General features: G+C 41.7%; 1 protein-coding gene across 1 annotated transcript; it reads left to right on the top strand.

Moving 5' to 3' along the window:
• Positions 1-7736: 7736 nt before the first annotated feature.
• ddx54 (DEAD (Asp-Glu-Ala-Asp) box polypeptide 54) lies at positions 7737-16341 on the top strand. Its single transcript, XM_071916028.2, has 20 exons — positions 7737-8003; positions 8277-8403; positions 8872-8942; positions 9038-9226; positions 10398-10447; positions 10560-10601; positions 10707-10802; positions 10900-11021; positions 11239-11300; positions 11424-11555; positions 11710-11920; positions 12214-12345; positions 12544-12765; positions 12924-12997; positions 13106-13321; positions 13666-13817; positions 13980-14093; positions 14200-14307; positions 14468-14592; positions 15234-16341. Exons 1-20 carry the CDS (start codon positions 7884-7886, stop codon positions 15494-15496), a joined length of 2628 nt encoding a protein of 875 aa, XP_071772129.2. The 5' UTR covers positions 7737-7883; the 3' UTR covers positions 15497-16341.
• The last annotated feature ends 399 nt before the right edge of the window (positions 16342-16740 follow it).

The raw sequence follows: 16740 nt of genomic DNA, 5'->3' as shown, positions 1-16740 counted from the left end.
ACAAAACACAGTTACTTTGTCTCTCATCGTTTGCAATGCAAAAGTACAGATTATTAGGCCTATTTGTACCATGATCAAATGGGAGAAAAGAGAGGGTGGTGGGGCTCCTTTTATATTTACATTTTAGGCATTTAGCTGAAGACTTTATCCAGAGTAATATGCAGGGGACGAGCTGTTAGGGGTTCAGTGTCTTGCTTAGAGACTCTTTGACAGGTGGAATCAAATCAGCACTGGCTTTCTATTTTTTTCTAAATTATAAAATTGTGCTCATACTTCAGGAAAATGTGCAGATATTTTAATTGATTGTAAGCAGTCATTTTTGTGTATGTTCTGTGTCTGTTGTGCATGTTATGTAGCCAACATTGTGCACATATCATGGCATTCGAACACTCTTCCTTCCATGGTGGCCAGATGATTCACTGCATGGGAAAAATATGAATGGATCTTGCTTTGACCAATGTGCATACCATGTGCATACCATAAATCCAAATTTAACAATATTGGCAACCTTACACAAAGTTGACACATCTTGCAAAACGTTTTTCATGAATTACAATGCAGCCAATGCTATAGCGAGACTTTCCATTTACTGTATGAGGCCTCATAAGCTACAGTGTCTATCATGACAGGGGAGCGGAGGGTCCAGGGAAAGTACCGGGTCAACATAATGATATGTCTTCTCAAGCATGTAAGCGCTGCTCCTCACAGCCTCTTTTTAGCCCATGGGAGCTTAAGAAGAATGGTCCAATCAGTGGCCGGATATCTTGTGCATGGCTGCTCTGTCTCCTTGCCCAGGAGCCGGAGGGTAAGGCCTGGGGTCCTCTCACCATCTGCCATTGTCACTAGGGGTGGCACTGTCACGTTCACAGCGCCATGCCAGCCCAGCGGGCCCAAGACCAGACCATGACCGTCTCTTAATGCCCGTAAGAGCTACTGTCTTCATCACCAAGTCACCAACAACTGCAGGATGCACACTGGCTTTTGTTCAGAGGCATATTGTGCAGAAAATAAGTATTAGTAGTGACTGGTTATACAGCTTTGAATGAGTGATTTAAACAAATTAGGGAGTTTCTGTCCTTCTGGGAATAGGAGAGGAGAGCCAGTGACAAAAATGTTTGGGGATTTATTTGTCATAGTTCATTTGATATTGGACTGGGAAGGAATTGTCCATCAATGTTGAGGTTGTCATATGAAAACAATTTTTCATCTAACAACAGTTTTTACAATTCCTTCACAGTTTTGAGATTGGACTATAGATTGTGGAGGCATTGTCCCTCAATGTTGTTACATGAAAACAATTTTTCATCTAATAACAGTTTTCACAATTTCAACATTTAAACCGGAAATTAGTGAATCTCGCATGACTATCGTGATATAATGACATCAATCTCTAGTCTCTGTTCATGGGATGCAAATTCAAAAGTGGTATTTCTTCTCATGATTTCAACCTTTTTGGAGCACTGGGATCAGATTTGAATTTACCCCTTGGATATATAACGGCTGCCACGGAAAATATAAACCAACAGTTGAAGGCTTGCCAGTGAACATGCCTGTCTGATATGCTGCATCACATGGCTCTCGATACTAATTGGATGGCTGGACTATTTTTAAAAGGTTCACTGAACCCAAGGCTGGCCTTTTAAGAGTGGTTGATAAATAATTAAATTGACACAGATACGGTGGAAGAATATTTAACCGCTACTCCCATTTAAAGGCTTAGCATTACGAACCATCAGCTCAATAATCTCTTAATTTAAACATTCCCCTCAATCTCCAAGGCTTAAAGTCGGCATCTGCTCCACACTCTGCTGGAGAACATCATTATAAAAATCCAACCTGAGACATGTTGACATCTGTTTCCCTAATGACTTTCATTCAATGCCCATTTAGTCACTGACTGCTTGGTGAACCAGCCTGTCCCCGTACTCACACACACACACCATGTTGTCATCAACACACCTCACAACATCGCGGCTCCTAGTCGCTTATAAAGGTTCTGGTCATAATGCTGGAGGACTGACAGATAAGGCAAACCGAATTCAAATATTAATCACAGATTTTTTGAAAGGTCAGATACTCTCTTGTAAGTCCCCCAGGCTTTGGCTCAGGATGCAGCTTAGCCTGGCCTGTATTAAGTCCTGATAACTCTATTTATGTGTGTCAAATATGGATCTTATCATCAGCCTGCATGAAGTCAATGCTACGGGTCCCAGGCGAGTTGCAAGAGGTGGAGAGCTGTGCAGCTGAGGTACCAACAGGAAAATAAAAATGTTATATCCTCAGATATGTAGCCCATGACACACCAAAACAGACATGACGGCCTTGCCTCATGAATAATAAGCGTACATCATGAAATAAATTGCCTGAACAACATGACGCGGAGATGAGGCGCTGATTCAGTTGCATGTTTTCAATATGAAGGCTTGACTTAGTGTAGAGATTGAGAGTTAAGACACTGGCAGGAGCTTTGGAGGCTGACCTGATAGCATATTGATGCCAGCACCCTGTTTACGTGAATGCCAAATTGAAACCACCACAACCCCCGAAACCTACCAGCTTCATATCATAATCCCCCCCCCCCCCCCCCCGGCTTTATCACTTAAATCACCTTTAAGGACAAAAGCTGATCCTATAGGTGGCTTGCTTCACCTACTGCCTGCGAGCAAACCCACATCGCTCTCTGCTCCTGAACAGATTTGGCTCCAGGCCACCGCAGCCAGGCTCTGTGATGGAATATGAATGGCATTAGCTCCGGGCTGTTGCCATGGCGTTGACTTATTTACTGTACATCAGCCCACTGACTTCAAACAGCACAGTACATGTTTTGGCTGCCATATTAATGTCAGTGTTATCATCCAAAGGACACATTTCCACTGGATGATTCAAAAAATGAAACTGTGGCTGGTTATAAACAACCAAGAGTTATAGAAAATGTGAAACGTCCTGCAAGTAGGAGACATATTGACAAATAGAATATCACATTGAATCAGAATCAGCTTTATTGGCCAAGTATGTACACATACAAGGAATTTGACTCCGTTTTTTTCATTGCTCTCAATGTACTTACACAGAATAAATATACAGCTAAAAAAAGGACAACAAAATGAACAGAGGTAAACCTAAACAACCTAAACATTGTGCATCATTATCACCATTTGTCAACAACAAATCCGTACTTTAATATGTCATTTTCTACCAGTTTGCACATCATGTCTTTATAAAATCCAGCACGTCATGGTCTGCCCCTGTCTGCCATGATCTGCCCCTTTCAGCTCTAGTGTCTGCCCTCTTAGCCCTAGCCCTTGTGTCTGCCATGGTCTGCCCCTGTGTCCTGGTCACCACCCCTTTCACTCCCCAGTCCTGCCATCCTCCTGCCAGCCACTAGATGCCCTTGGTCTTTCCTCCCTTCTCTGCTCCTTCCCTCCACACCTGCCTGTAATCAGCTCATCACCGGTCTGCTCGTCTGCTCACCTGCTTCCTATCAGCCCACAGTATTTATCCCCAGTTTGCCATCCCCTCTCCGTGGGATCATACACTTTGTTTTTCCTTGGACTCGACTACCGTTCAGCCTGCCGGCCAGACTCCAGCCTTCCTGCCTCGCCTGCTTCCCTCGTCGGATCAGTTCGGCTCCCCGCTCTTTGGAGCCCGTTCTGCCTGGCTCACCTCTGCTTTTTGCCTGTCCTGCCTTGGCCCAGCTGCATGCCATTCCTCAGCTCCAGGGTTCCGACTGTCTGCCCAGGCCTTCGCTCCAGCTTCCAGCTACCAGTACAGTAAATAAACTGTCTTTTGAACTGTGCTCCAGCCCCTTGTGTCTGTGTCTGCATTTGGGTCCTCACCACACCACCGTAACAGCACAGAGCATCACACATGATAAACCATGTGCCTGACCCTCCCATGAGGTCAAAACAGGAAACATGTTACTGACAAGGGGAAATAAAACATGGCCGAGACCTCTTCACAACATTGGCCCTATAATGAACAACATGCATCTCAGAGTTCAGTGGGGTTTTTGATGTCTTGGGCAGCTGTTTCTGAGCAGCATCTGGTCTCATATATTAATGCATCCACATGTGGGACATTTACATTTGCCCACTAATCACGACCCAAGGAGCTTTACCTCCACAAGGAAATGCATGGATTATTTGGAGAATTTGCAGGGACAAAAAATGACTGAATTTACTGAGCATACACCAGTTTTGTAGGCAAAATCAAAACGAGAATAAAAGTTAGGAAATAGCCCTCATGGTTTGTCATATTTCGTTTGATCTCTTTATGGATCCAACTCGCTGTGTGAGATTAAGTTTAATCCAGCGCTATTGAGCAAGGATATTCCATATGAGCTTTGACAGGGCAACATTTGTGAATGGTGGGAGTGCGTGTGGTGGCAGTGTGCTCTGATTTGTTATGTCACCGGCAACAGCGTGGGGTAATTTGACGAGGGATGAGATGGGATGGCCTCCCCTTTGTCAACTGGTAGTGTTAAATCGTAATGCCATTCATCTGAACCAACGGCGTGTGATGTTTCAGTGTGCATGAAATATGATTGGCTGAGAAAGAATCCTAAAGTGCCTGCTAAAACTTTGAGATTCTGTCTCTAAGTTTGTGTTGCAATGGACTAAAATCTGACTTTGCAGAAATCCTGTAGCATATTTCAGGATTCCAGCAGCATAAGTGTGACAGTTGTGCATGGGTGGTTCGGCTTTGACTGCCAAAATGTCCTATGCAGTCACTTCGTAAAAAGTTACACAACAGAAAGAAGTGCTCTGATTTTCTGTCTTGGCCCATGAGTTGTGAGTTATATAAATATATATTAATCACACAAAAAAAGCACAGAGCAATGCTGTTTTTTTCCCTTTCTCATGTAAATGTACAAGAAAAAAATTTGTGATTGAGATTTGTACCACACCATGGGTATTAAAGGACTGGATTTACAGAGGGTGAGATACATCATACTCATAGAACAGCTTTGTTAATTGTGATCCTTTCCTCAGACAGATAAGTGAGATTATTATTATAAACTCCGCAACCAAATTACCTCAATATGAGTTTACAGTGTTCCACTGGTTCACAAAGAAATGAAAGTACTCATGGGTACTGTCAGCTCCAGTTATGAAAGCCTCCATTACATACAATGACTGCCCAGGCACAACTGAGTTAGCTTAATATAAATAAATGTTACATCATAAAATCCATTCAAGAGTAGAACTGCTGTGGTGGACTACAAAAAAGGTCACATTTGCACCATTGTCCCATAGCACTTTTTCTGCATGCTTGGAAATTACATGTTTTGAAAAAAAACCCTATGATTTAATGTGGAAGGAAGGGTTAATCATAAAAACATTTATTTACAACACAATACTATCGGGGTTTGACCAGTGCATTCAGGTCAAAGTTATTTCATTGATAAGAGGATCTCTCAAGATTGATGATGTTTATGCTAGTATTGGACAAGATATTGGAAAGTTTGTGCTCGCAGGCGATGCTACAGAAAAGAGGGGAAAATAGAAAAATGTGAACTATTTTATAAAGTGTTTGCAAAAGCAATTAACAAAGTTAACAGCAATCATCAGCGTTCTTTGGATTGGCAATTTAAATTTTATAATATTGATGCACTTTATTTGTATACTTATTTTCAAGATACTCCAACCCACCTTACATCAACAACAAAAAGTACAACAAAAGTACACAAAACTGAAAGATAAGAATGGAAATCAAACTGTTACAAAACAGTTAAAGGGCTAAATTGAGCATCTCAAAATACAAAGATAAACTAAAACTGTACAGACAATATAGCAACCAAAAGTGACACACACCAACATGACTGCCAGGCTGATACTGTCTGTAGAGACACGTAAGGATATGTTCATTTTCTATAGAGATTTTCTTGCACACTAGGAAAATTAAGAAAACTTAAATTATAACTTAAATGATATGGAATATAACTGAAGAGGGTAGACTATTTTAGATTATTTTGGTTTGATGTCTGGCTCACATTGAACACAGATGAAGTTATAATGACATGGAAGAAGGTTTTGAGTTTCAAAGACATTTGGCTGAGAAAGAATAGTACATTTACGGTAGGCTGTACTGTTGTGATTATATCAGTTTTGAACTATGGCTGTGTGACATACAGCTCAGCATCAGGAAAGAGAGAGAGAGAGAGAGAAAAAGCTGATTATACTTCAAGATGATGAGTTTTAGATTAGATTATGGCTGCGTGGTTCTGCAAGCTGCATCCACTTTGGCAAAATTAGATGTCATTCAAAAAACTGTTAGGCCTACTCCAGCCTAACTGGTGGAAATGACCGAAATCCATTAAAACGAACACATAATTGGATTAAGATAACGATCCAATAGACATTTTTGGATTAGGATATGCGGGTATAATCAAGGTTTGAATGAAATGTAGAATTTTCATGTAAATGAAAGAATACTAATTTCTCTCTGTTTCTTTGTGGGACACTAGCTGATCCACAAATGGATCTCAGATATTGATAACTGAAGTCAGGTAGCTGAAAAACATATAAAAATGGACATGAGATCTTAATTACAGATTTTTACAGATGGATCAGAAATCAGGGTTTGGAATCTATGCTCCTCTACTTCGTGTTCATCAAGGCTTGTGGTTTTCAAACAGAATGTCAGTCTTCTCCACAGAATTAATGATGTTAATTTGGGCTTTGAGGGGAAAAGCGAGACCGGAAAATTCTGTTATATGCTTCGATTTAGCTGCTGCCTTATTGGCTTTGAAGTATGGTTCATCAAATGCACGTCCTTAGTCAGTAAATGAGATATTATTATGCTTCTTTAGACCAAGAGAAATTAGGCTGTAAGACGGGACAATTATGGGATCCAAGGCATGATAGGGTGAAGGGTAATATAATGGCGAACAAAATTACACAATCTACAATGGCCAAAGAAAAAGTGGAGTTAATTATTTTACATAACTGAGTCACGGCATTATTAACAAGGGACCTGAGGCTGAGATAGTGAAATTACCTCATCACCAGATACCACCATTGGTCAGATAACCACAAGAATAACAACAGGATGCTTATATGGCTGGTGATAGGAAACTGACTAGACTGAGGCTGGGTCACTGTAGACTGCAAAGTACTTCAGCATTATACTTATATTTATTATAATTATGCTGTGGGAAGTATAGCAAAGACAGAAACATAACAACAAGTGGTACATAAATTAATGTTTCTTCTTTTTCTTTAACCATTATAGATAGATAGAACAAATGGGTATTATACGGCTCCATTGCCTTTATGTTTTTCATCACTTTGACGTCATTTTACATATAATTTATTCCTGTGGAAAGGTTATAAAAACAGTATATGTTTTCAACACTCTTGTTTTATGTATAGTATATATATTTTGCTACAGATATAATCACACTGCAATAGAGTTCATCCTTGTTGTTATTTAACATGTCAAATATTCCTTGAAATAAAAGTGACTTTTGGTGCTAACCAGTTACATATATCTTGCCAAATTAACTGTATGAGATTGCACACACTTGCTGCTGTCTGCTGTTTCCATCCATCCATCCATCCATCCATCCATCCATCCATCCATCCATCCATCCATCCACCCACCCATCCATCCATCCATCCGTAATCTCGGCCTACACTCCGATGCAGCAGGTGGCGGTAATGAGCTTTAACTTTGGACACCAGCAGTCAAACTGCAAGGAAAAAGAAGAAGAAGAAATACACGTGTTTCAAAAATGTCTGCCCACCGTGTTGTTGTGTGTCGAAATTAATCGGAACTCTTTTGAACACTAACTTGTCTTACTTTTTAAAATTTATTTATTATTTCATAACAAAAATTTTAAAAGTAGTGAGCGGAGTCTGAAGAGCACGCGGCACTGAAATATGGCGCAGAGGAAGAAGAAACTGACGAAGAAAAAGAGACACGCAGGCAACAGGGACCCGGAGGTGGATTCAGATACTGGAGACTTTGAACTGGCTGCCGAAATTAAGGAAGATGATAATGTAAGGATAACTACTGTTTAAAAACAAAAAAAGAGTTATTATTTACCCCAACTGCTTCTCGTAATCGAGTGAATGCTGAACTGTATGTTTGATTTCTGGACCAAGTCAGCCGTTGGTGGTGGCATGTGAAGCTAACCCGTAGTTAACATTATAAGCTATGCTACCCGACAGAAAACAACTGATAAATGAAACGACAGCTGTGAGTAGAGTCTCTACTAGTACATCTATCGTGTTGTTAACGAGCATGGCTGTGTGTTTTTATTTGTTTCACAGCCGGGCAGGACGTTGCCTCGTTTCCCTGCCTCGTCAGACTGCCTGTCAGATGTGGAGCCCGACACCAGGGAGCTGGTTAGGGCCCAAAACAAGAAGAAGAAGAAGTCTGGAGGCTTTCAGTCCATGGGTGAGAAACAGAGACAGGCACAGGGCTGAGTCAAGAGAAACTACAAAATATAACTGCATAGTCCAGTGAAGAGGCACGGCTCACAGCATCAGAATGAAGATCTGTCCCGTGACAAAATGCCATGTTATTAATTTTCAGATGACAAACATTTACCTACGTTCAACAGGAGTCACACCTTCTCCCTGGATATTTAAATTGTAGCTGGAAAAGATTTCCATATGTGCACTTTTGCACTTTGTCTCTTTTAAACTCTATGAGTTTCTATGAAAGTGAAAATTAATTGTTTTGGGGATTTTATGTATCCATGTTTGTTTGTTTTTAGGTAGTTTGATGTTTTCATGTTTCCTTTTATGTAGAACATTGTGTCATGTTGTTTTTACCTCTATGGTTTACCTGGCTAACAATAACAACACTGATTGATTGATTGATTGATTGAATGTTGCATGAGAACCTTATGTCTGATTTCAGGTCTCAGTTACCCAGTTTTTAAAGGGGTCATGAAGAAGGGTTACAAAGTCCCTACTCCAATCCAGCGAAAGGTTAGTCAGCGACACTTCAGCATCTTTATATTCCAAACTTTATGACTGCTAGCAGCACAGTATTTCATGCCCAATTCTTCTCTTCCCTGCTCCAGACTGTCCCAGTGATTTTGGATGGCAAGGACGTAGTGGCCATGGCTAGGACTGGCAGTGGTAAGACGGCTGCCTTCCTGGTGCCCATGTTTGAGAAGCTGAAGGCCCCGCAGGCCCAGACGGGGGCCCGGGCCCTCATTCTCACGCCCACCAGAGAGCTGGCTCTGCAGACCATGAAGTTTACCAAAGAGGTCAGAAGGAGTAGCTGTTCAGATGAGCAGACTGATTACTGTTTGTACCTAGGCTTGTTGTCGCTCACTGGGGGGTCAAGGCCATCGGGCCGAACCAACAGGGGCCACAAAACTGTATCTCCTAATCCAGTTGGTGAAATTGTATGAAATTTGGAACACGTGTTGAAGGATCATATGCTCAGCTGAATATGAAGTTTAGTCCTGATTGGTGAAAGTGGGTGAAAACATGGCCTATAACATAATAATCATTTAACAGCTTGAATACCAAAATGTATTAAATTTGGCAGCCTTGTCTAGAAAACCATTTCACATGTACCAAATTTCATGCAATTTGTCCAGATGGGGGCGCTGTAGTGAGATTTCAAAATTTAAAAGGCCATATCTCACATGAAGCAAGTCCAATTGACACTAAACCTCCTAACCTGATCCAGCTCTTCTGTCCCAAATATGCTTCTTGTTCCACCCAAGGACAACACAATGAATTTCTGCCATTATGAATTTCTTGAAAAGGCTTTTGTAATTTTTGACCTATTATTACCAAATTGGTATACACCTAAAGTGGGGTTGAGCTACACTTTGTTACCTTTTTCCAGCAAAATTGGATAAAGTAGGTGCAAGTATTAGTCAAAATATTGAGTTTGGTTGCTGTTGATGCATGTGGCCGTTGCCTACACAATAATGACATATAGCTCATATTGGGCTTAAAATTAATTTGGGCTTGAACCACGTAATCGCTGCTAGCAGCTGTATCTACCTGTTCAAACCAGTAGAGCTGAACCACTGTTTTTCTACTGATGTATTATTTTTTTAATCATTGTTCTTCCACTGTTTCTCAATTTTCTATGAGATGCTACATGCTAGAGACTTTTTGCACATGCTCTAGGTACAAGCTTTAGTCAAAATGTCAAGTTTGGTTGTGGTTGGTGATGTCGGTGTGGCCTATGTAATAACAGCATATAGTTCATATTGGTTCTTAAACATCTAGGACGTGAACCCTTGAATCACAGCTGTAATTTTCTGTTTGAAATTTAAGTTTTAATTTAGTTATAGCTTAGTCAATGTTTTCTCTTTGGAGAGGTAAGCCTTTGTGACTTTGTTATTCAGTGTTGTCCCCGATTTCATGTTGATTTCCTAAAGAAAGAGTAATGTTGGTATTCCTTTTGTGTTACAGTTGGGAAAATTCACTGGCCTCAAGACTGCCTTGATCCTTGGTGGAGACAGGTGTGTGTGACTCTCTAATTGTCTTGTGCTTTTACTTTTTTTTTCTGTTGAAATCTGAAATGCTTGCCATTGTCCCCTTACACTGGATTTAAATGCTGCGGCTCTTTTCCAGAATGGATGATCAGTTTGCCGCTCTTCACGAAAACCCTGACATGTAAGTATGCACGAAAGGAGAGATTATTTTGTCATGATGGCAGCAGATACAGGTTCCTTGGCCGCATGTGTATTATATTCCTTATCTCTGTCCTCTTCCCCTCAGAATCATCGGTACCCCCGGTCGTCTCATGCATGTTGTCAAGGAGATGAACCTGAAGCTGCAGAGTGTAGAGTATGTGGTGTTTGATGAGGCTGACAGGTACGTGATGTGCATACAAAGTTGTCATAGTTTCATTTTGTGTGTTGGATTCAGTTGTAGATGTGTGTGAACGTGTCAATGCTCCTACTCCCCTCAGGTTGTTTGAAATGGGTTTTGCCGAGCAGCTCCAGGAGATCATCCGGAGGCTTCCAGACACCAGGCAGACCCTGCTGTTCTCCGCCACCCTGCCCAAACTACTGGTGGAGTTTGCCAGAGCTGGTAAGACAGAGCTATCTCCCGTTAATGGCTGTAATCTGCACAGCTGTGAGGGCTTTTCCTTTGGTGGTTTTGCTTGTATTTTGAGTATAGATTCATAGTGACTATTGAGCATCCCAAGTCTTTGAATGGCAGTTGCACTTGGAAACGTTTGAAAGCATCTTCAATAATGTGCATGTTGGTGTTGAAGACATGTAAGTAAATACCTTTTTATTTACAGGGCTGACAGAACCAGTGCTGATTCGTTTGGATGTGGATTCTAAGATCAGTGAGCTGATGAAGGTAAAGGCAGTGACCAATTACTGAAACATGACAGAATTGACACCATAGGTAGATAAATCCCCGGTCCATATCTTATCTGTATCATCGTTCCAACATCTTTTTATTTCTCCTGTCTTCCTCCAGCTGTCGTTCTTCCATCTGCGTATGGATGACAAGCCGGCACTGTTGCTCCATTTACTGAGGAATGTGGTGAAGCCTCAGGAGCAGACAGTCGTCTTCGTTGCCACCAAACACCATGTAGAGTACATCAAAGAGGTGAGATACCACCACCAGAATTACAGTCTTTTGTGCCTTCCATGTATTTTTCCAGCGCTAATGGATAGCAGACTCTTAAAAGTTTTTACGGATTTGTGTGCAAGAAATGCTTTATTTTTGGTGAAGTTTTAGCTTCTTTTGTTTTTATGTCCAGTTGTTGTCGTTGGAAGGCCTGGAGTGTGCCTACATCTACAGCGCCCTGGACCAGACAGCCAGGAAGATCAACATTGGGAAGTTTGTCCACCGGAAAGCCATGGTGCTGATTGTGACAGATGTTGCGGCTCGTGGTATAGACATCCCCCTGCTGGACAATGTCATCAACTACAACTTCCCCTCCAAGGCCAAACTCTTCTTGCACAGAGTTGGTAGGTGGCCTAAACACAATATATAAACATCTGCATTTAAGCCCATTAGACATGAACAGCTTGTGATGAATTTAGGAAATGGGGTTTGATCCAAAGCAGCCTAATTAACTGGTAGTAAGGGCTGAGGTATTCACAATATTTTTACACAGTGGAAATGACCAAAGTGACCATTTCAGTTGTGTTAAATTGGTATATTCTTTTCCTTTAACAGATATTTTTTGACAGACTTGATAAGGGAAAAGTGATGAGGCTGATGTGATACATGATGATCATCCCCTGTGTTTTTCCATCAGGCCGTGTGGCACGTGCGGGGCGCAGCGGTACAGCCTACAGTATGGTGTGTCCGGACGAGGTGCCTTTTGTCTATGACCTCCACCTCTTCCTGGGAAGGCCCCTTCAGCTGGCAACACCTGAAAACGCTCCAGGTAGGCTTCGCAGAATGCCTCTCTGGTCTTGAATTGATGGAAATCTGATTTGTGGTTTGTGTTGATATAATACTTTCCTCCTTGCTCTTCTAGTTGACTTTCTTTAGATTTGTAAAAGTATTAATTAATTAATTTTAGCACTCTCTCTCCCTCTCCCCCCTCACTCCGACCTATCCAAACCTTCCTCCCCTTCTGCAGATTCAGATGGTGTGTTTGGTCGGGTCCCTCAAAGTATCCTTGATGATGAAGCTTCTCAGTTGGCCACGGCCCACGACAGCTCCCTGGACCTGCAGAATCTACATCGCGTCTCAGAGAACGCCTACAAGCAGTACCTCAAGTCGCGACCAAGCCCCTCACCGGAGTCCATCAGACGGGTCAAAAACACGGATCTGTCCAACATGGCTGTCCATCCGCTACTAGGTCAGTTTGGATGATGGTGAACATTGTGAAGAGAGCAATTGTGGTGATAATGATGCTCAGTCAGTAGTTAATAACAGCATTTAATTCTCCGTCATCAGATGTTGGTTGAAGTATTGTCTTTGGATTGTTTAACACTACTTGTGTTGACCTTGTTTTAGGGTCAGGGTTGGAGAAAATGGAATTGGAGCGCCTCCAAATAGTTGATGCCATCAAGGGCTACAAATCCAAATCAGTGAGTTGTGTTTTAACTAAATCCTGCTGAATGGGTTGACGTTAATGCAATTATCTCAGAGTGTTGGAATCAACACTGTGATAAAACAAAGTGTCTTCCTTCTTCCAGACTATCTTTGAGATCAACTCCAACAGTAAGACAACGGCCAGTGAGGTGATGCGGGCCAAGCGTTCCAGGGACATGCGGCTGGTGGACAAGTTCAGCAAGCAGAGAGAAGACCTGGCTGCAGAGAGCAGGCTGCAGCAGAGCCGCAACCCAACCGCCAGCCAGACTTCCACACGCATCACAGGCGAGGAGGATGAGGAGGAGGAGGAGGATCTAAAGGTAACAGAGGTTCTCCATCAGAAGTTGATTCAGGGGGCAAAATGTCATACAACTGTTCACATACCTCCAAAAACAGGAGAAGGAGCTAAAAGTGGCTATTGGTTTCGTTTGATCAATTTTATGTGCTTTCATTAAAGTTGTCGTAAATAGCAAATAGTAGTAAAGGACGTTTTTATTCCGCAAGAGTAGAAGAGTTTTGTACACACTTAACATTGTGTGCAAACTTTAGCAAATATAACCTATAGCAGCATCTCTGCTATAACTCAAATCATCAGTGTTGCAATTATCCTGATATTTTTTACTGTCAATGTCAGTGAACTTGTAATTCTGTATTTCTCCACCAGGGGGTGTTCTCAGAGGTGGTGGGTGGAAAGAGGAGAGGACCGCAGCAGGATAGTGAAGAACAAAAGCCAAAGAGCAAGAAGAGCAAACAGACGGTCAAAGATGAAGAGCATTACATCCCATACAGGCCCAAAGACTTCAACTCTGAGAGAGGGTAAGGAAACAGACAGGCAAACATGAACCTTTTGAGATTTTTTGAATGTGCATGAAAAGACATTAGATTAAACAGTGGAAAAGACGTAGCGGCTTCTCTGAGATGATTACCATGTATTATCTGTGTTTTATAACCTTTGACTTCTGTTCTGTTTGTCATCAGGTTAAGTCTGGGGGGAGAGGGCACTTCTTTTGAACTGCAAGCCTCTTCAGCTGTCCTAGACCTCATGGGAGATGAGGGAGACAGACTCAACCAGCACAAAAAGATTATGAAATGGTGAAAAATCTGACTCACTCATTCAATCACTCACTTTTCTCTCTCGCTTACACATATACACAACTTTTATACCATGTTAAGCATCTCCCTCTCTGTCACTCTGTAGGGACCGCAAGAGGAAGCGCTTCATCACAGAAACGGGAAAAGAAGACCAGAAGAAGAAGGTTAGAACGGATAGCGGCCAGGTTGTCAGTAACAACAGGAAGAAGAACTTGTATCCTTTCTGGCACAATGAACAGGGTGTCTCTTTGTTTTGTAGTATCTCCACTGTTATTGCTATATTACTGTGCATACAAATGTATTTCTGTACTACCACACTACTACTTTGTTTTGCTGCATTGTTGAGTTGTTATATAACTTTGACGGCGTGTCAGTTACGAGGAGTGGAAGAAAAAATACAAGGTGGATGATGAAGGGCCTGCCTTCGATGGAGAAACGGGAGGAGGAGGAAGGGGGAGGAACGCTGGAGGAGGAGGAAGGGGGAGGAACGCTGGAGGAGGTAGGAGTGCTTCCTCCGTCTCAACTTTAACCATTTTAAGACGTTTGCTTTCAAAATGTAATCCATCAACCTAACCGACTACCTTGGTAAAACAGTAATCATTAATGAAATCTATGGGATTAGTCAAACAGTTACTCATATGGTACATTACCTCAAAAATCCATACAATTTGAAGTTAAATGTCAAGTTTGCAGAATGTAATTTGAGGCGTTGTTATACCAGGCCATTATCAACCCTCATTTAAAAATATTTAAAATTATGATTATATCCATAAGCTATAAGGCCTGTTTTCCCTTTCAAATATTGTTCAGAACAATCCAAAAAGAAACCTTTTAAATGATCTCATTATTTTGTTCATGGATCACAATTACCGTTTTTATAATCAGATGATTGTAATCCCATTTTAATCTATGTAATCTCCCCCATTCCCTAACCTGCAAGGATAGTGTGAACTTTTCTGTTTTAATTTCCAAGCAGGAAGTAATATTTCACCCCACCATTGACTACCTAGCAGTTCTGTCCTGCGTAGTTGATTTTCAACTCTGGATATTATTATATGCATCAACCAAAAAAGCAAAGTATGGAGTTTTTTCTCATCCCTTTCTTCTCATCCCTCTCTCCTCTTATTGTCCCTCTCCCAGGTCGTGGCCGAGGTCGGCGAGGTCCTCAGTTCCACAGCCCTGGAGGACCACAGCAGACGGCTGGTGGCCAGAGAGTGCGCTCAGAGCTGAAGTCGAGCGAGCAGATCCTGAAGCAGCGCAAGAAAAATCAGAAGCACCAATTCCTACAGAGCGGAGGCCTCAGGAAGCTCCGTGGCAACAACAAACAGCGGCTGGGTGATATGAAAAAGTCTGGTTTCGGACGGGGCGCCCACAAGAAGGGCAAGATGAGGAAGAGACTGTGAGGAAGGGACTGTTCTGACCGTACCGTACGTTCTAACTTCTGTACGAAATAAACGAACGGAACGTCACTGTTGTTCTTATGTTGACTTTACTGAATGTTCTCAAACATGTTACATCAGTAGCATAACCTTAGGCTAGTCGCCATATTTCTCTCCGGAACACACTTCAGTCTAACATTCTCTTCCTGTATATTCAAGAACAAGGCATTCTGGGCCTGCCAAACATGTAGGCATTCTGATGTTAACTGACCAATACTGCCACCTAGTGGCAACTATCAGGTAGGTTTCTTAAACAGTACATGAATCAAATAAATCAATAACAAATGCTACATAAATCTATGTCCATGTATTATAAGCAAATATGTATTATGTGTTAAGCCCAAACTAGCCTACATAAAACAAATACAACAGGGACAGTGAGAGAAGGTTGTGATGGAGAGATCAGTGAGGAATGATGGGGTAAGACAGTGGAGATGGAGGACGCCAGGAGAGGTTCAGAGATGATTACCATTATTTTCTCAGTCCACCTTAAGAGTTTCACAGTGCTTCTTGTAGTCTAATTTGTAGTTTCAGCCCTACTCTTCCTCAAGATTGTGGATGGAAAGAGGATATGAGTTGAGGAAAGCATTTCTAGACTACTGAGATGCACTTCAACCTTTTTTTTTTCCCCTCAAAGTGAACTCTATATTTGACACGGAGCAGCAGTATGTATGAGAACCATGCAAATGAACTGGACTTTCTTCTACCCATGCTCTGCAGATTTATATGCTTAAACTCTTTTCAGAGTTAAAATAAGTTTGTATCCATACACGTTATTAAGTGATGGCCAATACAGATGAACGAGGCAATATTCTGTGTCTTGTCTTCATTTACAGTCAGTTACATGGTGAGATGTGTGTGTTTACAATGTGATGTGTAGGCTCCTACAATGATTAGGCAAAGTGTGCCTTTTGCTACATAACCTCTGCTATGAATTCGATTCACCGATAGCTTTGAATAAATTTTTTTTGCAGATAAGTATCCAGTTGTAACAAAATTTATTGGAAGATGTCCGTAGGTTATCCAAAGGGTGTTTTCACACTTGGTCCGTTTCAGCTTCCCAAGTCCAGTGACTCAGCATTTTTTTTGGGCATATGTGAATATAACAAATGAACTCAGACCCTCTAAAACAAACCAAACTCAGACCGCACCAGGAGGTGGTCTGAGTTCAGTGAGTTTGAGAGCTTAGTCCTCTTGTAAGTCCATTT

Source organism: Centroberyx gerrardi, chromosome 2 (assembly GCF_048128805.1).
Source record: "Centroberyx gerrardi isolate f3 chromosome 2, fCenGer3.hap1.cur.20231027, whole genome shotgun sequence".
Taxonomy (NCBI): domain Eukaryota; kingdom Metazoa; phylum Chordata; class Actinopteri; order Beryciformes; family Berycidae; genus Centroberyx; species Centroberyx gerrardi.
The sequence above is the reverse complement of the archived record's forward strand: the minus strand, read 5'-3'. Positions and strand labels throughout refer to the sequence as shown.